Source organism: Nansenia antarctica, assembly GCF_963989245.1.
Source record: "Nansenia antarctica genome assembly, chromosome: 14".
NCBI lineage: Eukaryota > Metazoa > Chordata > Actinopteri > Argentiniformes > Microstomatidae > Nansenia > Nansenia antarctica.
This window is the reverse complement of record NC_137684.1, coordinates 11034982-11058889: the sequence shown is the minus strand read 5'-3', so window position 1 is coordinate 11058889 and position 23908 is coordinate 11034982. Positions and strand designations below refer to the sequence as shown.

The window sequence follows — 23908 nt, the reverse complement described above, 5'->3', positions numbered from 1 at the left end:
CCAGTCTCCTCATCCCAACTACAACCCTCCATCCTCTGGTAAATATGTACATCTGAGAGAGAGGGAGAGGAAGGGGAGGGATAGAGAGAGAGAGAGATAGAGAGAGAGAGAGAGAGAGAGAGAGAGAGAGAGAGAGAGAGACAGACAGAGAGAGGGAGAGGAAGGGGGAGAGAGAGAGAGACAGAGAGAGGGGGTGAGGAAGGGGAGAGAGAGAGAGAGGAAGGGGAGAGAGAGAGAGAGAGAGAGAGGAAGGGGAGAGAGAGAGAGAGAGAGAGGAAGGGGAGAGAGAGAAAGAGAGAGAGAGAGAGAGAGAGGGGTTCAGTTAGACAGTTCATGACTCAGAGAGAGTGTGTGTGTGTGTGTGTGTGTGTGTGTGTGTGTGTGTGTGTGTGTGAGTGTGTATGCTTCTTCTCCTCACATTGACCACTGGGTACTAACGTACACTAACGTACACAGTGAACTGTCTGCATGTACACACATGTACAGCCTGGAGGCCTGTGACCACCCCACCAGGAGGTAGGATCAAGTCAGTTTAGTTCAAACATAAAAACTGACAGAATCAACAGACCTGGGATCATCAAAAATCATTTTATTCAATTCTCCTCAGTTTACATATGAGATCTTCCCAACGCAGAGTATTAATATTTACCTCTTAACCAGTGTGTGTGTGTGTGTGTGTGTGTGTGTGTGTGTAGTGAGAATGTAAAGGTCCAGAATGAAAGGTTCTGTGTCTGACGGTCCCTCAACATGGCAGAACGTCCACTAGGTTGTTCTGGTCAGTTCAGTCCAACAGTGTCTTATCTCCCACGTCAGATCATGTTGACGCTTTTCGATGTGAGACGGATCATGTCAGAACTTTCCCAAATCCAAGAGAACAACACGGAAATATCAATTATGGTTAAAACCATCAAAAGGAATGTAACAGTGGTAAAGAAGGTATTGCTCTTACCTCCACTCTGGTTGAAACGCTGCTTTAGATCACCAATGTCTGTTTTGAAGTCCTGCTGGTCGCCCATCAAACGCAGAGTCTCCCTCTCCCAGACCTGTGGGTCTTCTGCAGTTACGTCGTTCATCCAGTCCTGTTTGGGCACCTCTCTCTTGGTGTTGCTGTCATAGTGAGCAATCTGAACACCATCCAACATCGCCACAACCACAAACTCTGGGAGGTTTGGAACTCCAGAGGATGCAGTGTAGAAATACTGAACAAAGTGGGTCACTAGAAGAAAAACGAATGAAAGTATGCAGAGATATAATACCATGTATGTATGAACTCTTACAAAGGAGGTGTATCATCGATATTTGGTCACACTGATGGTGAATCTTCACACTATAAGCGACTGTCGACTCAAATCTACGTTGAACATGAAACACTTTTACTTTGTGTTTTCTTGTTATTCAGTCGACCTACAACACAGGTGAGCATTGTGTTTGTTACACCCTACCCCCTCTATCACCCCCTCTCCTCTCCTCCTCCTAACCCCCTACCCCCTCTATCATCCCCCTCTCCTCTCCTCCTAACACCCTCTATCACCCCCCTCTCCTCTCCTCCTCCTAACCCCCTACCCCCTCTATCATCCCCCTCTCCTCTCTCCTCCTCCTAACACCCTACACCCTCTATCATCCCCCTCTCCTCTCTCCTCCTCCTAACCCCCTACCCCCTCTATCATCCCCCTCTCCTCTCCTCCTCCTAACACCCTACCCCCTCTATCATCCCCCTCTCCTCTCTCCTCCTCCTAACACCCTACCCCCTCTATCATCCCCCTCTCCTCTCCTCCTAACACCCTACCCCCTCTATCACCCCCCTCTCCTCTCCTCTCCTCCTAACACCCTACCCCCTCTATCACCCCCCTCTCCTCTCCTCCTAACACCCTACCCCCTCTATCATCCCCCTCTCCTCTCCTCCTCCTAACACCCTACCCCCTCTATCATCCCCCTCTCCTCTCCTCCTCCTAACCCCCTAACCCCCTCTATCATCCCTCTCTCCTCTCCTCCTACACCCTCTATCATCCCCCTCTCCTCTCCTCCTCCTAGCACCCTAACCCCTCTATCATCCCCCTCTCCTCTCCTCCTCCTAACCCCCTAACCCCCTCTATCATCCCTCTCTCCTCTCCTCCTACACCCTCTATCATCCCCCTCTCCTCTCCTCCTCCTAACCCCCTACCCCCTCTATCATCCCCCTCTCCTCTCCTCCTCCTAACCCCCTACCCCCTCTATCATCCCCCTCTCCTCTCCTTCTCCTAGCTCTCTACACCAGGGGTGTCAAACTCAATTTCATCCCGGGCCACATCAGCATTATGGTTGTAACTGTATGACTATATACGTAAATGTATCTACTCTTTATCATATTACATAATTGCCTCTGCATTATTGGTTTTAGTAATAACTTAATTAATAACTAGCTCTGAAAGCAGAAGTCTAGGAACAATAATGGCAAGCAGACATTCAAGTGTAAAACGATTTAAATAATAAATATATTTTTAAAAAGAGTTCAGTAACAAAAACACATGCTTGTTCATCAATACATACAGTATATGCATGTAAGTAGACGCAAAAATACTGTATGTGGGCTCACACTCTGTGTTATTTCTCTGTGTTATTATAACATCAATATTTTAGGAGATTAAGAAACCCTCACCATTACTAATGAGGAATGGCTTTGATTATAGATGTGGCATCATGAACACACACACACACACACACACACACACACACACACACAGGTTGTTTCAGTTGATACGTATACTGGTCAGGTTGTGGTTGAGGTTACTCAGACATGATGTGGACTGTGTGGGAGGTGAGAGTGATGCTGCCTGGCCCTGGACACACCAAGTCCATCTCTCCATTCACACACCAAGTCCACCTCTCCATTCACACACCAAGTCCACCTCTCCATTCACACACCAAGTCCACCTCTCCATTCACACACCAAGTCCATCTCTCCATTCACACACCAAGTCCACCTCTCCATTCACACACCAAGTCCATCTCTCCATTCACACACCAAGTCCACCTCTCCATTCACACACCAAGTCCATCTCTCCATTCACACACCAAGTCCACCTCTCCATTCACACACCAAGTCCACCTCTCCATTCACACACCAAGTCCATCTCTCCATTCACACACCAAGTCCACCTCTCCATTCACACACCAAGTCCATCTCTCCATTCACACACCAAGTCCATCTCTCCATTCACACACCAAGTCCATCTCTCCATTCACACACCAAGTCCATCTCTCCATTCACACACCAAGTCCATCTCTCCATTCACACACCAAGTCCATCTCTCCATTCACACACCAAGTCCACCTCTCCATTCACACACCAAGTCCATCTCTCCATTCACACACCAAGTCCATCTCTCCATTCACACACCAAGTCCATCTCTCCATTCACACACCAAGTCCATCTCTCCATTCACACACCAAGTCCATCTCTCCATTCACACACCAAGTCCATCTCTCCATTCACACACCAAGTCCACCTCTCCATTCACACACCAAGTCCATCTCTCCATTCACACACCAAGTCCACCTCTCCATTCACACACCAAGTCCACCTCTCCATTCACACACCAAGTCCACCTCTCCATTCACACACCAAGTCCATCTCTCCATTCACACACCAAGTCCATCTCTCCATTCACACACCAAGTCCACCTCTCCATTCACACACCAAGTCCACCTCTCCATTCACACACCAAGTCCACCTCTCCATTCACACACCAAGTCCACCTCTCCATTCACACACCAAGTCCACCTCTCCATTCACACACCAAGTCCACCTCTCCATTCACACACCAAGTCCACCTCTCCATTCACACACCAAGTCCACCTCTCCATTCACACACCAAGTCCACCTCTCCATTCACACACCAAGTCCACCTCTCCATTCACACACCAAGTCCACCTCTCCATTCACACACCAAGTCCACCTCTCCATTCACACACCAAGTCCACCTCTCCATTCACACACCAAGTCCACCTCTCCATTCACACACCAAGTCCACCTCTCCATTCACACACCAAGTCCACCTCTCCATTCACACACCAAGTCCACCTCTCCATTCACACACCAAGTCCATCTCTCCATTCACACACCAAGTCCACCTCTCCATTCACACACCAAGTCCATCTCTCCATTCACACACCAAGTCCATCTCTCCATTCACACACCAAGTCCATCTCTCCATTCACACACCAAGTCCATCTCTCCATTCACACACCAAGTCCACCTCTCCATTCACACACCAAGTCCATCTCTCCATTCACACACCAAGTCCATCTCTCCATTCACACACCAAGTCCATCTCTCCATTCACACACCAAGTCCACCTCTCCATTCACACACCAAGTCCACCTCTCCATTCACACACCAAGTCCATCTCTCCATTCACACACCAAGTCCACCTCTCCATTCACACACCAAGTCCACCTCTCCATTCACACACCAAGTCCACCTCTCCATTCACACACCAAGTCCACCTCTCCATTCACACACCAAGTCCATCTCTCCATTCACACACCAAGTCCACCTCTCCATTCACACACCAAGTCCACCTCTCCATTCACACACCAAGTCCACCTCTCCATTCACACACCAAGTCCACCTCTCCATTCACACACCAAGTCCATCTCTCCATTCACACACCAAGTCCACCTCTCCATTCACACACCAAGTCCACCTCTCCATTCACACACCAAGTCCATCTCTCCATTCACACACCAAGTCCACCTCTCCATTCACACACCAAGTCCATCTCTCCATTCACACACCAAGTCCACCTCTCCATTCACACACCAAGTCCATCTCTCCATTCACACACCAAGTCCACCTCTCCATTCACACACCAAGTCCATCTCTCCATTCACACACCAAGTCCATCTCTCCATTCACACACCAAGTCCATCTCTCCATTCACACACCAAGTCCATCTCTCCATTCACACACCAAGTCCATCTCTCCATTCACACACCAAGTCCATCTCTCCATTCACACACCAAGTCCATCTCTCCATTCACACACCAAGTCCATCTCTCCATTCACACACCAAGTCCATCTCTCCATTCACACACCAAGTCCATCTCTCCATTCACACACCAAGTCCACCTCTCCATTCACACACCAAGTCCATCTCTCCATTCACACACCAAGTCCATCTCTCCATTCACACACCAAGTCCATCTCTCCATTCACACACCAAGTCCATCTCTCCATTCACACACCAAGTCCATCTCTCCATTCACACACCAAGTCCATCTCTCCATTCACACACCAAGTCCATCTCTCCATTCACACACCAAGTCCACCTCTCCATTCACACACCAAGTCCATCTCTCCATTCACACACCAAGTCCATCTCTCCATTCACACACCAAGTCCATCTCTCCATTCACACACCAAGTCCATCTCTCCATTCACACACCAAGTCCACCTCTCCATTCACACACCAAGTCCACCTCTCCATTCACACACCAAGTCCACCTCTCCATTCACACACCAAGTCCACCTCTCCATTCACACACCAAGTCCATCTCTCCATTCACACACCAAGTCCACCTCTCCATTCACACACCAAGTCCACCTTTCCATTCACACACCAAGTCCACCTCTCCATTCACACACCAAGTCCATCTCTCCATTCACACACCAAGTCCACCTCTCCATTCACACACCAAGTCCATCTCTCCATTCACACACCAAGTCCACCTCTCCATTCACACACCAAGTCCACCTCTCCATTCACACACCAAGTCCACCTCTCCATTCACACACCAAGTCCACCTCTCCATTCACACACCAAGTCCACCTCTCCATTCACACACCAAGTCCACCTCTCCATTCACACACCAAGTCCACCTCTCCATTCACACACCAAGTCCACCTCTCCATTCACACACCAAGTCCACCTCTCCATTCACACACCAAGTCCACCTCTCCATTCACACACCAAGTCCATCTCTCCATTCACACACCAAGTCCACCTCTCCATTCACACACCAAGTCCATCTCTCCATTCACACACCAAGTCCATCTCTCCATTCACACACCAAGTCCATCTCTCCATTCACACACCAAGTCCATCTCTCCATTCACACACCAAGTCCATCTCTCCATTCACACACCAAGTCCATCTCTCCATTCACACACCAAGTCCACCTCTCCATTCACACACCAAGTCCATCTCTCCATTCACACACCATCCTAATCCACTCATCAATCCCTGCATATAACGACAACAAGCTAGCACAACCATTAGAATGCACACTGTATATTACATTGTACCTATTGTTGATTGAAATACGTTTCATGATATTGTAAGTACCTAAAGTTTTTTTTTTTTTATGTCTGGCTTTAGGTGCACTTTGATACCTGATGTGTTCTTTGCCATTCTGTAATGTGTTCCCTGTGTGTATGTTATGGTTACAGTGTATAGTTGTGTGTTTATGTAATCAGGGCGTCATTGGGAAAGAGAGCTTGCTCTCAACTGGCCCTCCCTGAATAAATAAAGGTGAAATAAATCATTTTTAAAAAGGTATTGTGCGGTAGAAATCCGTCAAACAGAGATACTGTGAACTGCGATAGTGTTTCTTGACAAGCTGACATTGTTAAAAGCCTGTTTCTGGTCAGGGTCAGCTTCACTTTCACTGCTGCGTTACACTGCATCATTTGACTTGCTGTCACTTGTTTTGCGAACATTATGTTGAGCATGCAGGCTGCCTTTCAAGTCTGGGATTTTCGGTTGCTTTTCTTGGTGGCTCAGGTTAGCATACTTGGCTCTGTGTGTTTACCTTTCTGCCCCTTTCACCTCCAGACAGACACACCCAATACTTCCCTGCTCCTACGGGTTTCATTACATTTGACTGACTTCTTATTTATATTTGACTGAATTCCATTGACTGATTACTTCTTGTTTTAATTTGACTGAATTCCATTGTGTAGATAATTGAAGGAAGGTCAAACAGGCCCATGATTTGATACAGCAAACATCATCGAAACGTAGTTTTATCGAGCGAATAATGTGAAGGGCGTGTAAGTGAACGAGGCAGAACAAGTGTCAAACAGCAGCATTTCCATGTATTAAATGTATTGTAGCTCACTGACCTGCAGATGCGGTGTGAACGCAGAGGAGCAAACCCAGAAAAGCCCTCATCTGGATTTAAAGAAAAGAGCATCTAGTTGTCTCTGTGAGGGTGAGGGTAATGATCATGAAGCTGGCTAGACAAACCTATTTCTCTGATATCATTTCTGAAAACAAAGGTAACCCCAGTGCTTTTTTCAACCATTGATCGTCTGATTAACCCTTCAGTGGTCGCGCCTGTTGAAAATGAGTCATTTTAAAAACTTAGGCTGGGTTGCACCAACCTGGTTTAAATCAAGTCTTATCTACTAATCCTGTTGCAGCAAACTTTAATCCTAGCTTAGTTTTAATGACAATATGACTGCATATCTTCGCTGGTTGGGAATAAAGGAAAGAGTTTCTCGCAGGAAAATTCAAGACAGATTAAACCCAATTGAATTTTATTACATTTTAATTTTAATAATAATTGTATCGTGATTTAATAAGTGAATAATTCAATAGTGAGTTTTCCCAACGGTAGGCCTATAGCTTTACAAAATACTGTTTACTGTCATATACCTCAATGGGAAGGTTGGACCAGCTATCAAGCATGGAAGTGAGAGGAACTCTCACACGCCCTCCCAGTTCTGGGGGGCTGCATGTCTACTATAAACATGGATTGTACAGTACCGGTATTTAGAACCATCTTCAAACCAATATGAATAATGAATATGAATACACCAACCAAAGAATGTGATTGATTTTGCTGTTCATATTATAGGGTCTGATATCTATTTCAGATGCATTGTCCTGTCCTTTTTACACATACTCAGTATTTTGTTTCTCTCAAAAGTAACACTGAATTGAACCTGAGATTTACAAATTCATATTACACCTCTTGGAAGAGGAAAGAGAAAGAAAAAAAATCAACATAGACAAGGGTACAGTTATATTGTGTGTACCCTTGTAAATGGAAAATTGTCAGAGTGGAATAGCGCTAATGGTACAGGAGAGAGGGGTAACAACACTGCTCCCTGTTTTATTTTAGACTCAATGCATGACATTGAGCCATGGTCACAGAATCAATCAAGTTTATTGTTACATCCCATTATGCAAGTATCTTTTTGGAGTTCACAAGTCCACAGTGTGCAGAATTGTCAGCAGAGTGTCAAAGGTATATAATAATATACCATGCCATCTACCACAACGCGTAAGCCTACCACCCGGCAATCACTCGCAAAAAACTCTGCTAGCACCACCGGTGGTCGGTGAAAAGCCGACGTGACCGGGCAGCACGACCACTGCAGCCCCGCAGAGGCGGTGGTGCCAGTCAGCCAGCAGGAGTGGAGGAGCGGAGTGAACGGCCAGGTGTATGGAGGTGGAGGAGAGGAGTGAACGGCCAGGTGTATGGAGGTGGAGGAGAGGAGTGAACGGCCAGGTGTATGGAGGTGGAGGAGAGGAGTGAACGGGCAGGTGTGTGGAGGTGGAGGAGAGGAGTGAACGGGCAGGTGTATGGAGGTGGAGGAGAGGAGTGAACAGGCAGGTGTGTGGAGGTGGAGGAGAGGAGTGAACAGGCAGGTGTGTGGAGGTGGAGGAGAGGAGTGAACAGGCAGGTGTGTGGAGGTGGAGGAGAGGAGTGAACAGGCAGGTGTGGGGAGGTGGAGGAGAGGAGGGGCAGGTGTGTGGAGGTGGAGGAGAGGAGTGAACGGGCAGGTGTGTGGAGGTGGAGGAGAGGAGGGGCAGGTGTATGGAGGTGGAGGAGAGGAGTGAAAGGGCAGGTGTGTGGAGGTGGAGGAGAGGAGTGAACAGGCAGGTGTGTGGAGGTGGAGGAGAGGAGTGAACAGGCAGGTGTGTGGAGGTGGAGGAGAGGAGTGAACAGGCAGGTGTATGGAGGTGGAGGAGAGGAGTGAACGGGCAGGTGTATGGAGGTGGAGGAGAGGAGTGAACAGGCAGGTGTGTGGAGGTGGAGGAGAGGAGTGAACAGGCAGGTGTGTGGAGGTGGAGGAGAGGAGTGAACAGGCAGGTGTGTGGAGGTGGAGGAGAGGAGTGAACAGGCAGGTGTGTGGAGGTGGAGGAGAGGAGTGAACGGGCAGGTGTATGGAGGTGGAGGAGAGGAGGGGCAGGTGTATGGAGGTGGAGGAGAGGAGTGAACAGGCAGGTGTATGGAGGTGGAGGAGAGGAGTGAACGGGCAGGTGTATGGAGGTGGAGGAGAGGAGTGAACGGGCAGGTGTATGGAGGTGGAGAAGAGGAGTGAACAGGCAGGTGTATGGAGGTGGAGGAGAGGAGTGAACGGGCAGGTGTATGGAGGTGGAGGAGTGAACGGGCAGGTGTATGGAGGTGGAGAAGAGGAGTGAACAGGCAGGTGTATGGAGGTGGAGGAGAGGAGTGAACGGGCAGGTGTATGGAGGTGGAGGAGGAGTGAACGGGCAGGTGTATGGAGGTGGAGGAGAGGAGTGGCAGGTGTATGGAGGTGGAGGAGAGGAGGGGCAGGTGTGTGGAGGTGGAGGAGAGGAGTGAACGGGCAGCGTCGCTTTCACCACATCACACGCGGTATCAACCAATGAAAATGCGTAGGGGCGTGGACAACATGCGAGATACGGCCCTATATTTGCATACAGATCTGATAGACAAAGTGAATGCATAAAAGAATAAATAAATATATACATGTATTTATAATTACATATATTTTTTATTTATTTCCTTATTACTGTGTGCATTCATTTATTTATTCATTCATTTATCGATATATTTATTGTTAATTTTGACATTGGTCCTCCATACCATTGATGTCAGAGACTTTAGAAGGCATGGAGTTATATATAGTTCAACCCTGGAATTATATTCACCTGACTCATTTAAGCCCTAACGAGTAAATCACCTTGGTCTGGGCCTTAGTAATCATCTTCTCAGAAGGTAACAAAGAATAATCCAAAAGGGTTCCCAAACTTTTCCACAGGGCCCTTTCCCTTTTTGCATCATTTAAAAACTCAGAAAAATGAAAATAAAAATAAACCTTGCTTTAAAATGTGCAGAAAGGTGTTATGTTTAACTGTAGCATTTAGTGTTCAGGTTTGCTTTCAATCACTTGGAGATTATTTGTAACAGACATTTAAACCAGAGGTGCCAAAGGTTTTGCTGGCGAACGTTAGTTGAGTAATTTAGAGTAAATACAAGTTTAGGGGCAACTTAGTACAAAAAGTACTTAGAATAATCAAGTTTCAAACAGAAATATATTTGAGCTACATTACCTCCAGCTCTTCAGATGAAAAGCTGTGGGAAGATTGTGTTTTACAATGAATTTCCCCCCTGTGTTTTTGAATGCCCAGTGCCCACACCATTTAAAACATCAGAGGGAATACAGTAGATGGCCTCCAGCTTTTACTTGTCAACTGAGCCAAACTACCGTCAACTTCAATGGTATTAGATGTGTTAGTCGTCGTAGTAAGATAACTACACACACAATAGAAAATAGTCCAGATAGAAGAAAAAAAATACCGCAATGTATCCCCCCCCAAAAAAAATCCAAGCGAAAATCCCTTTCAAAGTGGCAACTTCTCATTTCTACCTCAGATATGTACATGACATAACACAGTAACGCCTCAGCACCAAGCACCTCAAGTTCATTAACATTGTGCATTCAAGACACAGTAGTGCTGAGCCAGCAGGTGGCAGACAAACCTCATGTTTCGTTTTTCTGAATTAACCTACCTACCCTATAAAACAGCAACACCACGACAAACAAACCTTTTTCACTTTTTTGTTTTTATTAAGAGATATATTACAAATGCCTAGACTCCCCGGGGTGTCTTGAAGTTCATGCCAACAGTGGGCTGGGTGACCTGCAGGTTGGACAAGCTGCCAAAGTCCTGCAACCGAGGGAGAGGGAGAGAGAGAGAAAGAGAGAGAGAGGTAAGTCAAATGTAATCCCACCATCTAACTACAATGTGACACCACCAGTTTATGCCAACATGACTAAGACAGATGACACTGAACATGAACAGATGTTTGAAAGATACAGGGTCTGAGAGGAACAGGGATTCCAACAAACACGGGAAAAGCTTTCAAGTTGTCTATTCCTGTACTATCAATGACCTGGCAACAGTCATACCACAGCCACTTTCGATACAGGGTTTATGGTGAAAGAGAATATTCAAAGACCATAAGTGATCGCTTCAGCCAATAGCCATCACTAAGATAGCATATTGAGATACTTAACGACCCCCCCGGCCTCCATTCAGGGCTCTTACCAGTAGCTTGAGCATCTCCTTGGTGTCCTGGTCGACCTCGATGATCTCCTGGTCCAAAGCAGAAACCTGGAAACAGAGGGAATCAAAAGCTTAGTTACACAGTTTTAAGATAACACGACTACCGTCACCAAATAAACGTGTGACTTCCACCATCAAATACAGTATCATTCATCACTACATGTACTATTTAGGGGCAGCAATGGCACGGGAGGTAGAGCCGCCGTCTAATGATCTCAAGGTCGGCAGATCGGCGGTTCGAGCCCCGGCTGGCCACATGTTGAAGTGTCGTTGGGCAAGACACTAAAGCCCAAATTGCTCCCAGTGAGCGGGCCGGTGCCTTGCATGGTAGCTTGCCACCATTGGTGTCTGAATGCGTGTGTGAATGGGTGAATGAGAGACAGTTGTAAAGCGCTTTGGATAAAGGCGCTATATAAGTGCAGTCCATTTACTATTTATACGCCACTCTATAGGATACCAATTCAACAGGGCATACAGCAGGTTACAATGTTCACCAGCATTGAAATATATTTAGGCTGCTTTCGTAAAATCGCTCTGGAATCTGATCAGCACTCATGGAATGCCTCTTGTGCAATCAATTTACTTGGTCCCTTTATGATGTTGAAACCAGTGTGCGCTGCGGCGCTCTGAGCGAATTTACAAACGTAGCAATCATGTGTTTAGGACATCGAGAAAATGTTTGAAAGCTACAGGGTTTGAAAGGAAGGGGTATTCCAAACAAACACGGGAAAAGTTTTCAAGATCTTTATTCCTGTACTATCAATGACCTGGCAACAGTCATGCCATAGCCACTTTCGATACAGGGTTTGAGGAAAAACCTTCTGGACAGACACAGAATTAGGGGTGCAACGGTTCAGTTGGCCCATAGATCGGTATGAACCTCGGTTTTTGGTTTCGGTACGTCTTTTGGTAAGGAGGAAGAAAAAAACGCTACTATTTATTTACAAACTGTTACTTGGCACAAAGGATTATGGGCCAATGTTATGTTAGTTTTGTTGGTCAACCCATGACTGTGCGGTTCATGTCTGAGCAGGGGGTCGCTCAGGTTCAAGGGGGAAATTAAGCTTTACCGTGCCATTGAATCAACGACTATGTCTGAATCCTACCGTCAACAAAAGCTTGCATTGCTATATTGGGTGTGTTAAGTCTATATATCCATCCACAGTACAAAACACTTGGAACAAATATCAACTGCGTTCCAGACAAACTCCACCTCCGACTTTGAATGACACGCAGTATAAACCGAAAACCGCCGCGGTTCACTGGTGTATAGAACCGTGACAGGCGAACCGTACGGCTCAATATAAAACCGAAAACCGCTGCACCCCTGGTATCTTTCTGATACATTCTCCAGACATCTATACATGTACACATACAAGACATGCCACCCCAAAGACACCTCAAAGCATTCAAATTTCAAATAATAATAATTTTACAAATCTTAATGGATAATGTTAGCGGTCGTAGTCAGAAGGCCTACGTCCTGCACTGACACCCAGAGGAGGCTGGGTGTTAGACGGCATACTGACCTCTGGGACGTAGTTATCCCTCCTCTCCCTCTCCTCCTCCTGCAGCTTGATGGAGATGCCTCTGACAGGGCCCCTCTGGATGCGCTTCATCAGATGGGTCACATACCTGAGGGCAAAGGTGCAACCGTTTAACTTACAGCTCCTGAACACTCGCCACCTAGTACCTAGTGTTTTGTGTGGTGTTTACCTAGCAACAACAGATCGATTGGCTACAAAAATGAAGCATGATAATTTATGAATTTTTGCTGAATAAGGTCACCCATGGCAACCCTAGAATGTTGACAGACCGGGCGACTTTATCCACCCTGGGCACTGAATAAGTTAGCCATCAAGAAGCAATCAATACAGAATACTTATCACTACTACATGTCAGAACATCCCTAATGTCCACAAAATCTAACACAACCGCAGTAATGACCCCCCCCCACCCACACAAATATTCCAACCTACAAGTATTTCATAATTCTAGACCATAGGTCTACAATGGGTATGCATTTTTTGGCCAATTAAGATCACATAGATCTCCATTATGAGCATGACTTTTCACCCTGAAACTTAAATGGGGAAGGATGCGATGAGATGTTTGAAAGATACAGGGTCTGAGAGGAACAGGTATTCCAACAAACACGGGAAAAGCTTTCAAGTTGTCTATTCCTGTACTATCAATGACCTGGCAACAGTCATACCACAGCCACTTTCGATACAGGGTTTGAGGTGACCTAGAATGAATACAAATGTATAATGGGGCAGATTCACATGACGAATGACATCTCTCTAACGGTGCAAAAACGTGCATCTTGCCAACACATGCACAAATGAACATGACATGTCATGGTGTCGTCAAAGGTAGCCTCAACGATTTGACAGGAACGTAGCTGTCCTACTGGCAGACACACAGCACAGACTGATAACTCACCAGATGTGTCAAACACACAAAACAGTGACACCCATCATGTAGCATGTGCAGATGCCCATGGAATCGCTAATGAGCAAAGACATCTGGCTTCAGTGAACCGTAAGTTTCCCACTCCCTGTGGGAACATCCCAGTGCTGATTCTACCTTTAAACAGGCATGGGCCTACTCTCCACCACCCCCGCACCAACCTACGGACCTTCGGGGGCAGAGCTTTCAGTTCCACTTGAAACAGCTCCCACCCTCTGGAACTCTCTCCCCACAGCGATCTGCAACGCCCCTACCCTGGACACCTTTAAATCAGCCCTCAAAACCCACCTGTTCTCTAGTCCCACCTGTTCTCTAAACCCACCTTTGGCCTCTAGTCTAGTTGTCACTCTCGTTGTCTGTTTCTTTGTTTTGTCTATGAAATCTGTAAAGCGTCCTTGGCTCAGAGGAAGACGCTATATAAATCCAAGATGTTATAATTATTATGTGCTCTCCCCAATCAACCAAGGACCATACCAGAAAGGCTTCTGGAGCTTCTATGAAGAACAGAAAGGGTTTCTGGACTCATGGGCCCCAGCAGCACCTCTCACCTCTGTGCATGGTGTTAAGAGCTCAACTCACCCAGCAATCTTGTTGCGTAGTTTCTTACTGGGGATGATGGCGATCTCCTCACACACCCTCTTGTTGGTGTGGAAGTCGTTACCCAGCCGGGTGTAATACTTCTCAATGATGACCCTGGCGGCCTTTTTCACCGTCTTGGTCCTGACTCGTCCCTGTTTCAAAACATCAAGTTCAAGTTGAGTGGATTGCATTGAGCATTCGTATCAGTCAAATGTGTAGTAATGCTCATCATTGTGTGGGAGCTTCGGAGAGTTAAAGGGCAAAACACTAACATGGTATGGTCTCTGGTCGTTTTAAAGATGCATCTAGGAACTAGGGTATGTAGGTATGGATGCCGAGATGTCTTGATACTAGCATCATCATTAACAACCAACATTGCATTGACATGTTTAGCATTTAGCAATCAATAGCTCAACTGGGTTCCATGTTACAATGTCTTGTAAATGGACCAGCAGCCTTGATGGCTGGGTCTCACATGTCCTCATCAGGTCTCTTGTCACATCTGATGTGACAATCTGACATCACGACCATCTGAATGAAGCTTGTCTAACATGGCTGGGCTGAGATGTCAGATAGGTGAGGATGTCTGAGCTTCCTACAAGCCAACATGTGAAATATAATAACCCAAACCAACAGGCACGATTCTAACAACCCAGGTCTGCGATCTGTCTACAACAACATTCCCCTAAACAGCATCACTTGTCTTGAGACATAGAAAACGTGACAAGGCTTCTTCCGTTAGCCCATCGGAGCTAACACCTCCACCACAATATTGTTAATAACTCCTCCGATTGGCCTTATTAAAGACACATACCACCATGCATGTACAGTAGACATTACACGGCGTACTATTTTGAAGAGAACTATCACTACTGTTTGTTTATAACCGAGGATTGCAGCAGATTGGAAGTGGTTGTAACATGTTCGGGTACCCACCATGTTGAATCGGCCTGGTAGAAGAGACCGGACGGTCGCCCCGGCGGAAGTTTAAGAGGGCACACGGAAGTGAAAGAGAAATGCACACATAACCTGTGCTGCCACCTAGAGGCGGGAGACTGATAGTACAATCGTATTCGATCAAGGAGTTAAAATGCAATGCCAAACACTCACTGTGTTACTGCTGTGTTACTCACACATAACCAGGGTTGGAGTTATAAGCTGAGCTTTGTGGGGGTCTCCAAAATAACAGTGCGAAATGTCCTCATGCACGCGCGCGAGTCATGCCCACACAGCGATGGGACTTAGGAGTTTTAATGAGCCATAGGCTGTTCATTTCACCACATCAACAGTACACAGTACACACACTACTACACACACACACTACTACACACACACACACACACACACACACACACACACACACACACACACACACACACACACACACACACACACACACACACAACTGACAGTGTAATTTATATTAGTTTTACATTTATTCAAATCTACAGCCTATGTAATTATTATTCTATTGCTCTTTTTGCCATTGTCTTTTTAAACAGTTTTTGCTTATATATTGTTGTTTTTTATGTCCTATGCACAAACCTCACCAAGTCCATTTATTGTATGTGTAAATATACTCAAATATTTGTGATTGTGATTGTGATGTGTCCTCTGTGTGTGTAGTGTCAGTTCCACTCTGACCACTAGAGGGCAGCAGCACAGGTCCTGTGAGATGGAGGAGTCTCTGACTGTAAAGTCTTCAGGACTGTGTCAGTGTAGGTTTATACTCCTGCCTCAGATCCTGTCTGCAGCAGTTGATGACAACCAGATGGTTATTTGCTCATCGTGAAATAATATGTGGGGGGAAAAAAGTGCAATAGTCCAAAATGTAGCAGCGAGAGTTTTAACCAAAACAAGCAGAAGAGCTCATATAACTCCTATTTTAGAAACTCTACACTGAATGAATGAATGAATGAATGGTCTTTATTGTCATTGATATAGTACAGGTACCAAACAACGAAATTTGGGAGGGGGGGCTCCCCTGGTGCTAGGAAAAAAAACTAAAAACAAGAAGGGAAAAGAGCTGGTTTACATAAATAAAGGCTATGTACACTATCCACTATACTATACTATACAAATAAAACACTGTGCTGTACTCTATGCTATGCTATACCTATTCTAACATTTCCTATCTCTGAACCTTATGTTCCCGAGGGTTGTCATATTGCACATAGTGTTATTGCACATTCATTTCAAGTGTCGCAGTTTGCAGGTTTGAAATGTTCACAGTTGTGTTTCAGTATTGCACTTGATTTCAATCTAGTAGCTGCCATCAAATTGTCTAGATTGTCCAGGGCCTAGAACCTAGGTCTTTGCTGTGTTCAGGGCCTGAATGGCCCTGGGGTAGAAGCTGAGCTTCAGTCTGTTTGTCCTTGCGAACATGGTCCTGAACCGCCTGTCCGAGGGCAGCCGAGCAAAGTGTTCGTACCCAGGGTGGGATGGGTCTCTGGAGATCTTGGAGGCCTTCCTGAGGCAGCGTGTGTTGTACAGCTCTTCCAGAGAGGGGAGGGGGGCGCCGGTGATCTTCTGGGCCGATCTCACGACTCTCTGTAGCGCATTCCTCTCTGCGGCTGTGCAGCTGGAGAACCACACGCAGATGCAGTAGGTGAGGATGCTCTCCACTGCGCAGCGGTAGAAGGTCACAAGCATCTCCTGTCCGATGTGGTTTTTCCTGAGGACTCTCAGGAAGTAGAGCCGCTGTTGTGCCTTCTTGATGATGGCTGCTGTGTTGGTCTTCCAGGACAGGTCATCCTGTATGTGCACCCCCAGGAATCGGAGGGTTGAGACTCTCTCCACGCTCCCTCCATCGACGAGCAGGGGCTGGACCTCAGATGTTTTCCTCCTGAAGTCCACGATGATTTCCTGGGTCTTTGACTGGTTCAGCAGCAGGTTGTTAACCTTGCACAACTTGCCCAGCTGCTCCACCTCATCCCTGTACGCCGCCTCGTCCCCCCCCGAGATGCAGCCCACCACGGTGGGTGCAGCCCACCACGGTGGCTTCCTGTTTAAGTTCAGAATAGATTTCAAGATCCTTCTGCTTGTTTATAAAGCTCTCACTGGCATAGCACCAGAATATGTTCAGACCTTTTGCTAGCATATCAGCCCAATAGAGCTCTCAGGTCTTCTGACACTGGTTTTCTCTGTACAAAAGAAGAGATTTGGTGAGGCTGCATTCTCATTTTATGCACCCAAATTGTGGAATGCACTGCCAGTTTACATTAGGGATGCAAACTCAGCAAATATGTTCAAGTCAAGACTAAAAACCCATCTTTTTAATGTTGCCTTTAAATGACTAAATCATTTAATCATGATTATATAATGATTGGAGCACTTTGAGCTGCAATGTTTGCAGGAAAAGCGCTATACAAATAAAAGTTATTATTAGTAGACTGACAAAACAGAAGCGTGGGAGTTTTCTATATTATATAAATATATATTATGTGATTACTTATGTGATTACTTTTTAAACTTATTTCTGGAATTCAACTGATCATGAAACAATCCAGATGAATCATTAGATGATCAGTCAGACTGATGATGAACTCTGAGACCCAAAGTCTCTGACCCTGAGGAGAGAGAGTGGATGTGTATAAGAGTTGGTAAAATGGTGTGTTTGAGTTCTGATGCTGTATTAAGGAGCTGTCTGTAAGATAGCAGGGAGTGGATGTGAAGACAGCTCTCCTCCTCTGTCAAAACAACATGTACATGTTCTGAAATCCTCTCTCCATGTATTCACCTGTCTATCTATCCTATGTACATGGTGTTCCCTCTCACCTGTGTGTGTGTGTGTGTGTGTGTGTGTGTGTTTCTGTGTTTTTTTCCACTTCATGATCTAACCCCTTGGTGTAATGACTGATGTTGTATCTTGATTGAAGCCTGTGAGTCTTCTTTGACTCCCATGACAGTGAACTCTTTATTTTGTATTCAAGCAGGGAGTCCCATTGAAACCAAGATCTTTTTACAAAGGAGTCCACACCCACACCCACACCCACACCCACACCCAACAACACCCTCCCATCCAGCCACCCACCCACACGCCCTGCACACAGTTTACAACAAAACCTTTTTTACAGGGCTTTTCTCTTCCTCTCTCTCACTCTCTCTGTCTGAGTGTTGAAATCTGAGGGCTGCATGAGACCGGAACTCAACCGTTCCTTCTGACTCAAACACTGCGACAAAGACAGGAGAAACTGATTAAGGTGTGTCCTCACCTACCCTCTTTAACACACCCTCCCTCCCTCCCTCCCTCCCTCCCTCTCTCACACACCCTCCCCTTGCTCCCTCCCTCCCTCCCACCCTGCCTCCCTCTGTCTTTAACACCCCCCCCCCCCTCTCTCTTCCTCCCTCCCACCCTTCCTCCCTCTCCCTCTCTTTGAGGAGTCATACTATTCACCTCTGCTTCTTCCTTCTTCTAGCAGACGACTGCCAACGTCCCCCGGCCTGAGCGTAACTCACTTCTCCTGCTATGACTGGTGGATAGATGATTCACTTACTTACACTAGTCAAATGTATTGATTGACATTGATTGATCTGCTAAATACCAAAACATGTCAATGTAAAAGTGACAAAGACAATTTGATTTGATTTGGGATTAGTATCACACCTAGTGAGAAGAGTCTGAAATGTTCATTATCATAAATGATTCGTTAACAACACAAAAGGTGATAAAATGTATCAAAAATACAGGTGGTTGTGAACCAAACACAAAACCCTGGGCGTACATTTGAATGCAAGTATGTCTTTTTATTATAATCCTTAGTATGGAACTTAGTCACAGAAACAGAAAGTGTAAGTCTTCAAGATGTTATTTTGAGATGTGACTTTCTGCTGGTTCCACTGTGGCCATCGGTCTCAACTCTTTCCCTTTCAAATCAGACCGGGTCTACAGAGAAACAGAACATAATTCATCTTAGTTTGTTATGCATGCTGTAATACTACAACGCACATTCATTGTTGAGTTCTATCTTCATGTAAATACTTTCTTGCTTATAGTTAAGTGGCGATGGACGTCACTAATCTGGAAAAAACGTTCAAACAACCGCGTCAGAGATTATCAAAAGAACGTAACCTCCACATTGGTATCAGTCCGTTTCTTCATCCTAGCAGTGTGTAGGGCATCAGACCTCCTCCTGGCCTCCTTGGAGATTCTAGTAGCGTCCATGATTAAAGCTGGTGAGAACAGACAAGAGACACAAACTGTCAGAGACATAAGCACCAAAAACAAACATCACCACAACCTTGAAGTCTCTGCTGATTATCTGGGAACCTTGTCTTCTCTGAGATCCAGAGAAGGATCCAGATGATTAAAGTCACAACAACTATAACACTGTACAGCATTAAGTGATTCTCTTGTTTCACCTCAATAAAGGACTGCCATGTGCAACAAGAGAATGAATTCATGCTGTACAGCATTAGGCTATAGTAGCAGTTTTCTCTGGATTCTCCTATATGGTTGAATTGCTCAACAGTCATGACATTCTAGCAGTGGAAACATCATTATTAATGACATTCTAGTAGTGAAAACATCATTATGAATGTCAGAATGAGGAGCAATACAACCATCTATTGTAGCCAGGTGCTAATATGCTGGTAAAAAGAAAAAGAAGGTCACATACCCATCACGACGAAGCCACAGAAAAAGAGAAAAAGAGGCCCAAACCCAGACCCAAACCCAGAAAAAGCGACCCAAATCCAGGTTGACTTTCACCGTGGGCTCAGCATAGGACGGGACTGTCAGGATATTCCCCTTGGGTTTGACCCTGCCACTCCTCTGTGTCTCCCCTGTGTGAAACAAACATAATAGAGCTGCTTCACAATCACTCACATCATCATCATCATCATCATCGTCATCATCATCATCATCATCATCATTATGTAAGACCAGGGTTATGTAGTACCAGGGTTAGGGTTATGTAAGACCAGGGTTATGTAGTACCAGGGTTAGGGTTATGTAGTACCAGGGTTAGGGTTATGTAAGACCAGGGTTATGTAAGACCAGGGTTAGGGTTAGGGTTAAATTCTGCTTTATTTAGATTATTAATTTGATAATTGTTGACTTGTCATGTGTAGTATGTTGTTCTGAACTCTAGCATTGTGACTGCCAATGGCATCTGGTCCTAGCATAGATGTGTGTTGTTATGACGACTGACGTATAGATGATTCACTTACTTTACACAAATGTAAGTTGCTTTGGATAAACGCCTCTGCTAAGTCAAGTTCTGCTAAGTCAAGACGAGAGGCATTCGAGGAGTGTTGCTCAGATTCCAGAGCGAATTTACGAACGCAGCCTTAGTGATGTTCTCAATGGAGCTAGCTTAGTCAGCAACAACAAACACTTTACCAAAATAAATAAACCACAAAGGTCACCTTGTATAAGCAAACCGTGGAGTTGTGCAGCAGCAAGCAGAGCGTTGTTGGGGTAGTTTGAGGAGACTTTCACCAGTGTTGATCTCTGGAGGACCAACCGCCACCATCACGACCAGCAAACACAACACGAAGGTGAGGTTAAAGGCCCAAACCTTCATGTTACACTACAGCTCCTCCGCCATCTGGGTTGAAATGACTTCACTAGTTCACTATGCGAAGATATTCATTAACTATTCTTTACAGAAACTGAGTTTGTGGACGGGTTATATATATATTATTTTATATATATATATATATATATATATATATATATATATATATTCAGATGTCGGTTAAACTTGCTTGTCAGTTGACAAAGTCAACCGTCAACATTAATGACGTCGTCTGGCTGAAGAGGACGTCAGGCAGGGTTGCCAGGGTTACCCTCTCCTCCAGGGTTGCCAGATGGGATTGATTCCAGCCTAAACCACAGTCTAAAAACCGCCAAATCCACCAGAAAAAACAGCCCCAAAACCTAGATTGTCTGAAAACGGCTAATTACTATTGGGCAGTCATAAAAAGTGACAATAAAGTGACATTGTGCTACTGTACATTAACTGTACATAGCTTACTGCTATTCCCTTGTACTTGCCATACTATACGTATCACTATCATGTTTTATATCACTATTTGCACACGTTCTGGTTAGATTATAAACTGCATGTCGTTGTCTGGTATCCACTGCAATGAATATAAGTTGAATGGTGTTCTATAGGGGTGGCCTAGATACCAAAGCTTTGGGGGGTTTGGTCATTGCTTCATCTCGTCCAAACTTCAGGGCAGGTGGTTAATAAATCCACCCCCGTTCAAGGCTTCTTATTCGGTGTGCAGATCAGAAGAGGAGAGACACGGAGGATCAGATCAATAAACCACTGAAGTGAAGCTTCATTCGTATATTAGTATAATAAGTGATCTCGGTCATTTCCCTCTCTCCACTCCTTCCCTGTCGCAAGGATCTGAGTGATATCACCCGTGTTATTGCGTGTTGAACACGGGGGGTCAGAGAACATGAATGTGTCTGAACATCTACTTCATCCTTTTCGGAGATGTTAAGTAAATAGTTTTTTTTTCTTCTTTTTTTTTCCTTGTTTTTGTTTTGTCTTTTGTTGTTATAACTAATTCTTTTTACACATGTTCGAAATAAAGCTTTCATTCATTCATTCATTCATCTACAACTGTCCGAATATGATTTCGAGCGACGATTTGACGAGCGAGTCGCGATCGAAAGGATGCAGCAAAACTGGTGAGCCAACAACATCATGCTGTCTGAGAATATCATGATCATAACTTTTTGTTTGTAGAACACTTTTCCTGCAAACGTTGCAGCTCAAAGTGCTCCTCAGACAGAATGTCTGAAGTCTTTTACTTTTGGCTGTTTACCTAATAGATATCACGATGAAACTTCCCCAGTTAATCACTTACAGCAAAACAATTCTTTTTTGTATTACAAGTTTTCTGAAATGTTATGTTTAAATATGCAAAGGAGGCATTGTCTTATGTGCTAGTTAATAACATAAATATGAACATTGGATAAAGCCAGGTAAAAAAATATTGTTTCATCTTGTTGATATATTAGTCAACAGCTTTTACACTGGGGATTTTGAATGCCTCTATCACTCCATAAATCAGAAAATACTGTCAACAGCCATGAAAAGTACATTTCAACAATGTTTTTAGGAATAAATGTTACATAAATAGGCTATGAATTATATATTAACAAACCCCTCTGTAAAAGCCTTCAGAATATAGATGGTGTGTATATATATATATATATATATATATTATAAAACTGGAAAGTTTGGTGTATGTAACTCAGATCTAGTTAGACGTCCCTTTGATATTTATGACTATGATATCTGTTGTATTTGTCGTATCCGATTGAATGTTCTTTGATTCTGATTATTATGTATATATAAAATATCTATTATATATATATATATATTATAACATATTCTAATAGATATATACATTATAAGACTTGACTCTTATATTCATATTATATATTTATTTCATGTGGTTACAAACTCTCATTATAAAAACAGTGAGTTTGAACCTGTCTTAGACCCCAGTAGTAATACCAGACCAAGTTGTCATACAGTGCCCTGCGTAATGAATGAATGAATGAGTGAATGAATGAATGGTCTTTATTGTCATTAATACAGTACAGGTACCATACAACGAAATTTAGGAGGGGGGGCTCCCATGGTGCTTGGAAAAAAGACTAAAAACAGGGCCAAGGGTAAAATAAAAAAGGGGAAAGAGCTGGTTTACATAAATAAAGGCTATGTACACTATCTACTATACTATACAAATAAAACACTGTGCTGTACTCTATGCTATGCTATAAATATCCTAACTTTTCCTATATCTGAACCTTATGTACACAAGGGTTGTCATATTGCACATAGTATTGTTGCACATTCATTAAAGTGTTGCACATTCATTAACGTGTCGCAGTTAGCAGGTTTGAAATGTTCACAGTTGTATTTCAATATTGCACTTATGTTTACAATCTAGTAGCTGCCATCAAATTGTCTAGATTGTCCAGGGCCTAGAACCTAGGTCTTTGCTGTGTTCAGGGCCTGAATGGCCCTAGGGTAGAAGCTGAACTTCAGTCTATTTGTCCGTGCGAACATGGTCCTGAACCGCCTGCCTGAGCGCAGCCGAACAAAGTGTTCGTTCCCAGGGTGGGATGGGTCCCTGGAGATCTTGGAGGCCTTCCTGAGGCAGCGTGTGTTGTACAGCTGTTCCAGAGAGGGGAGGGGGGCGCCGATGATCTTCTGGGACATCTCACGACTCGCTGTAGCACTTTCCTCTCTGCGGCTGTGCAGCTGGAGAACCACACGCAAATGCAGTAGGTGAGGATGCTCTCCACTGTGCAGCGGTAGAAGGTCACAAGCAGCTCCTGTCTGAGGTGGTATTTCTCTGTTGTGCCTTCTTGATGATGGCTGCTGTGTTGGTCCTCCTGTATGTGCACCCCCAGGAATCGGAGAGTTGAGACTCTCCACGCTCCCTCCATCGACGAGCAGGGGCTGGACCTCTGATTTTTTCCTCCTGATTTTTTTCCTGGGTCTTTAACTGGTTCAGCAGCAGGTTGTTAACCTTGCACCGCTTGCCCAGCT

The 23908-nt window shown here is 45.0% G+C and overlaps 2 protein-coding genes across 2 annotated transcripts in view; both read right to left on the bottom strand.

Moving 5' to 3' along the window:
• The window catches only part of LOC308169831 (major histocompatibility complex class I-related gene protein-like), a gene marked incomplete at both ends in the record, with an annotated part of 27262 nt that extends 26120 nt beyond the window's left edge, over positions 1-1142 (bottom strand). The window contains one exon of the mRNA XM_080544573.1: positions 950-1142. Within this exon, the coding sequence (XP_080400699.1) occupies positions 950-1142 (193 nt within the window). The remainder of the gene's footprint in view (positions 1-949) is intronic.
• Positions 1143-10806: 9664 nt separating this feature from the next.
• Positions 10807-15421, bottom strand: LOC308170627 (small ribosomal subunit protein eS17). The gene is made up of 5 exons (XM_080545440.1): positions 15315-15421; positions 14379-14530; positions 12857-12962; positions 11310-11375; positions 10807-10928 (listed from the first exon to the last, which is right to left on the bottom strand). Exons 1-5 carry the CDS (start codon positions 15315-15317, stop codon positions 10851-10853), a joined length of 405 nt encoding a protein of 134 aa, XP_080401566.1. The 5' UTR covers positions 15318-15421; the 3' UTR covers positions 10807-10850.
• Between the last annotated feature and the right edge of the window lie 8487 nt (positions 15422-23908).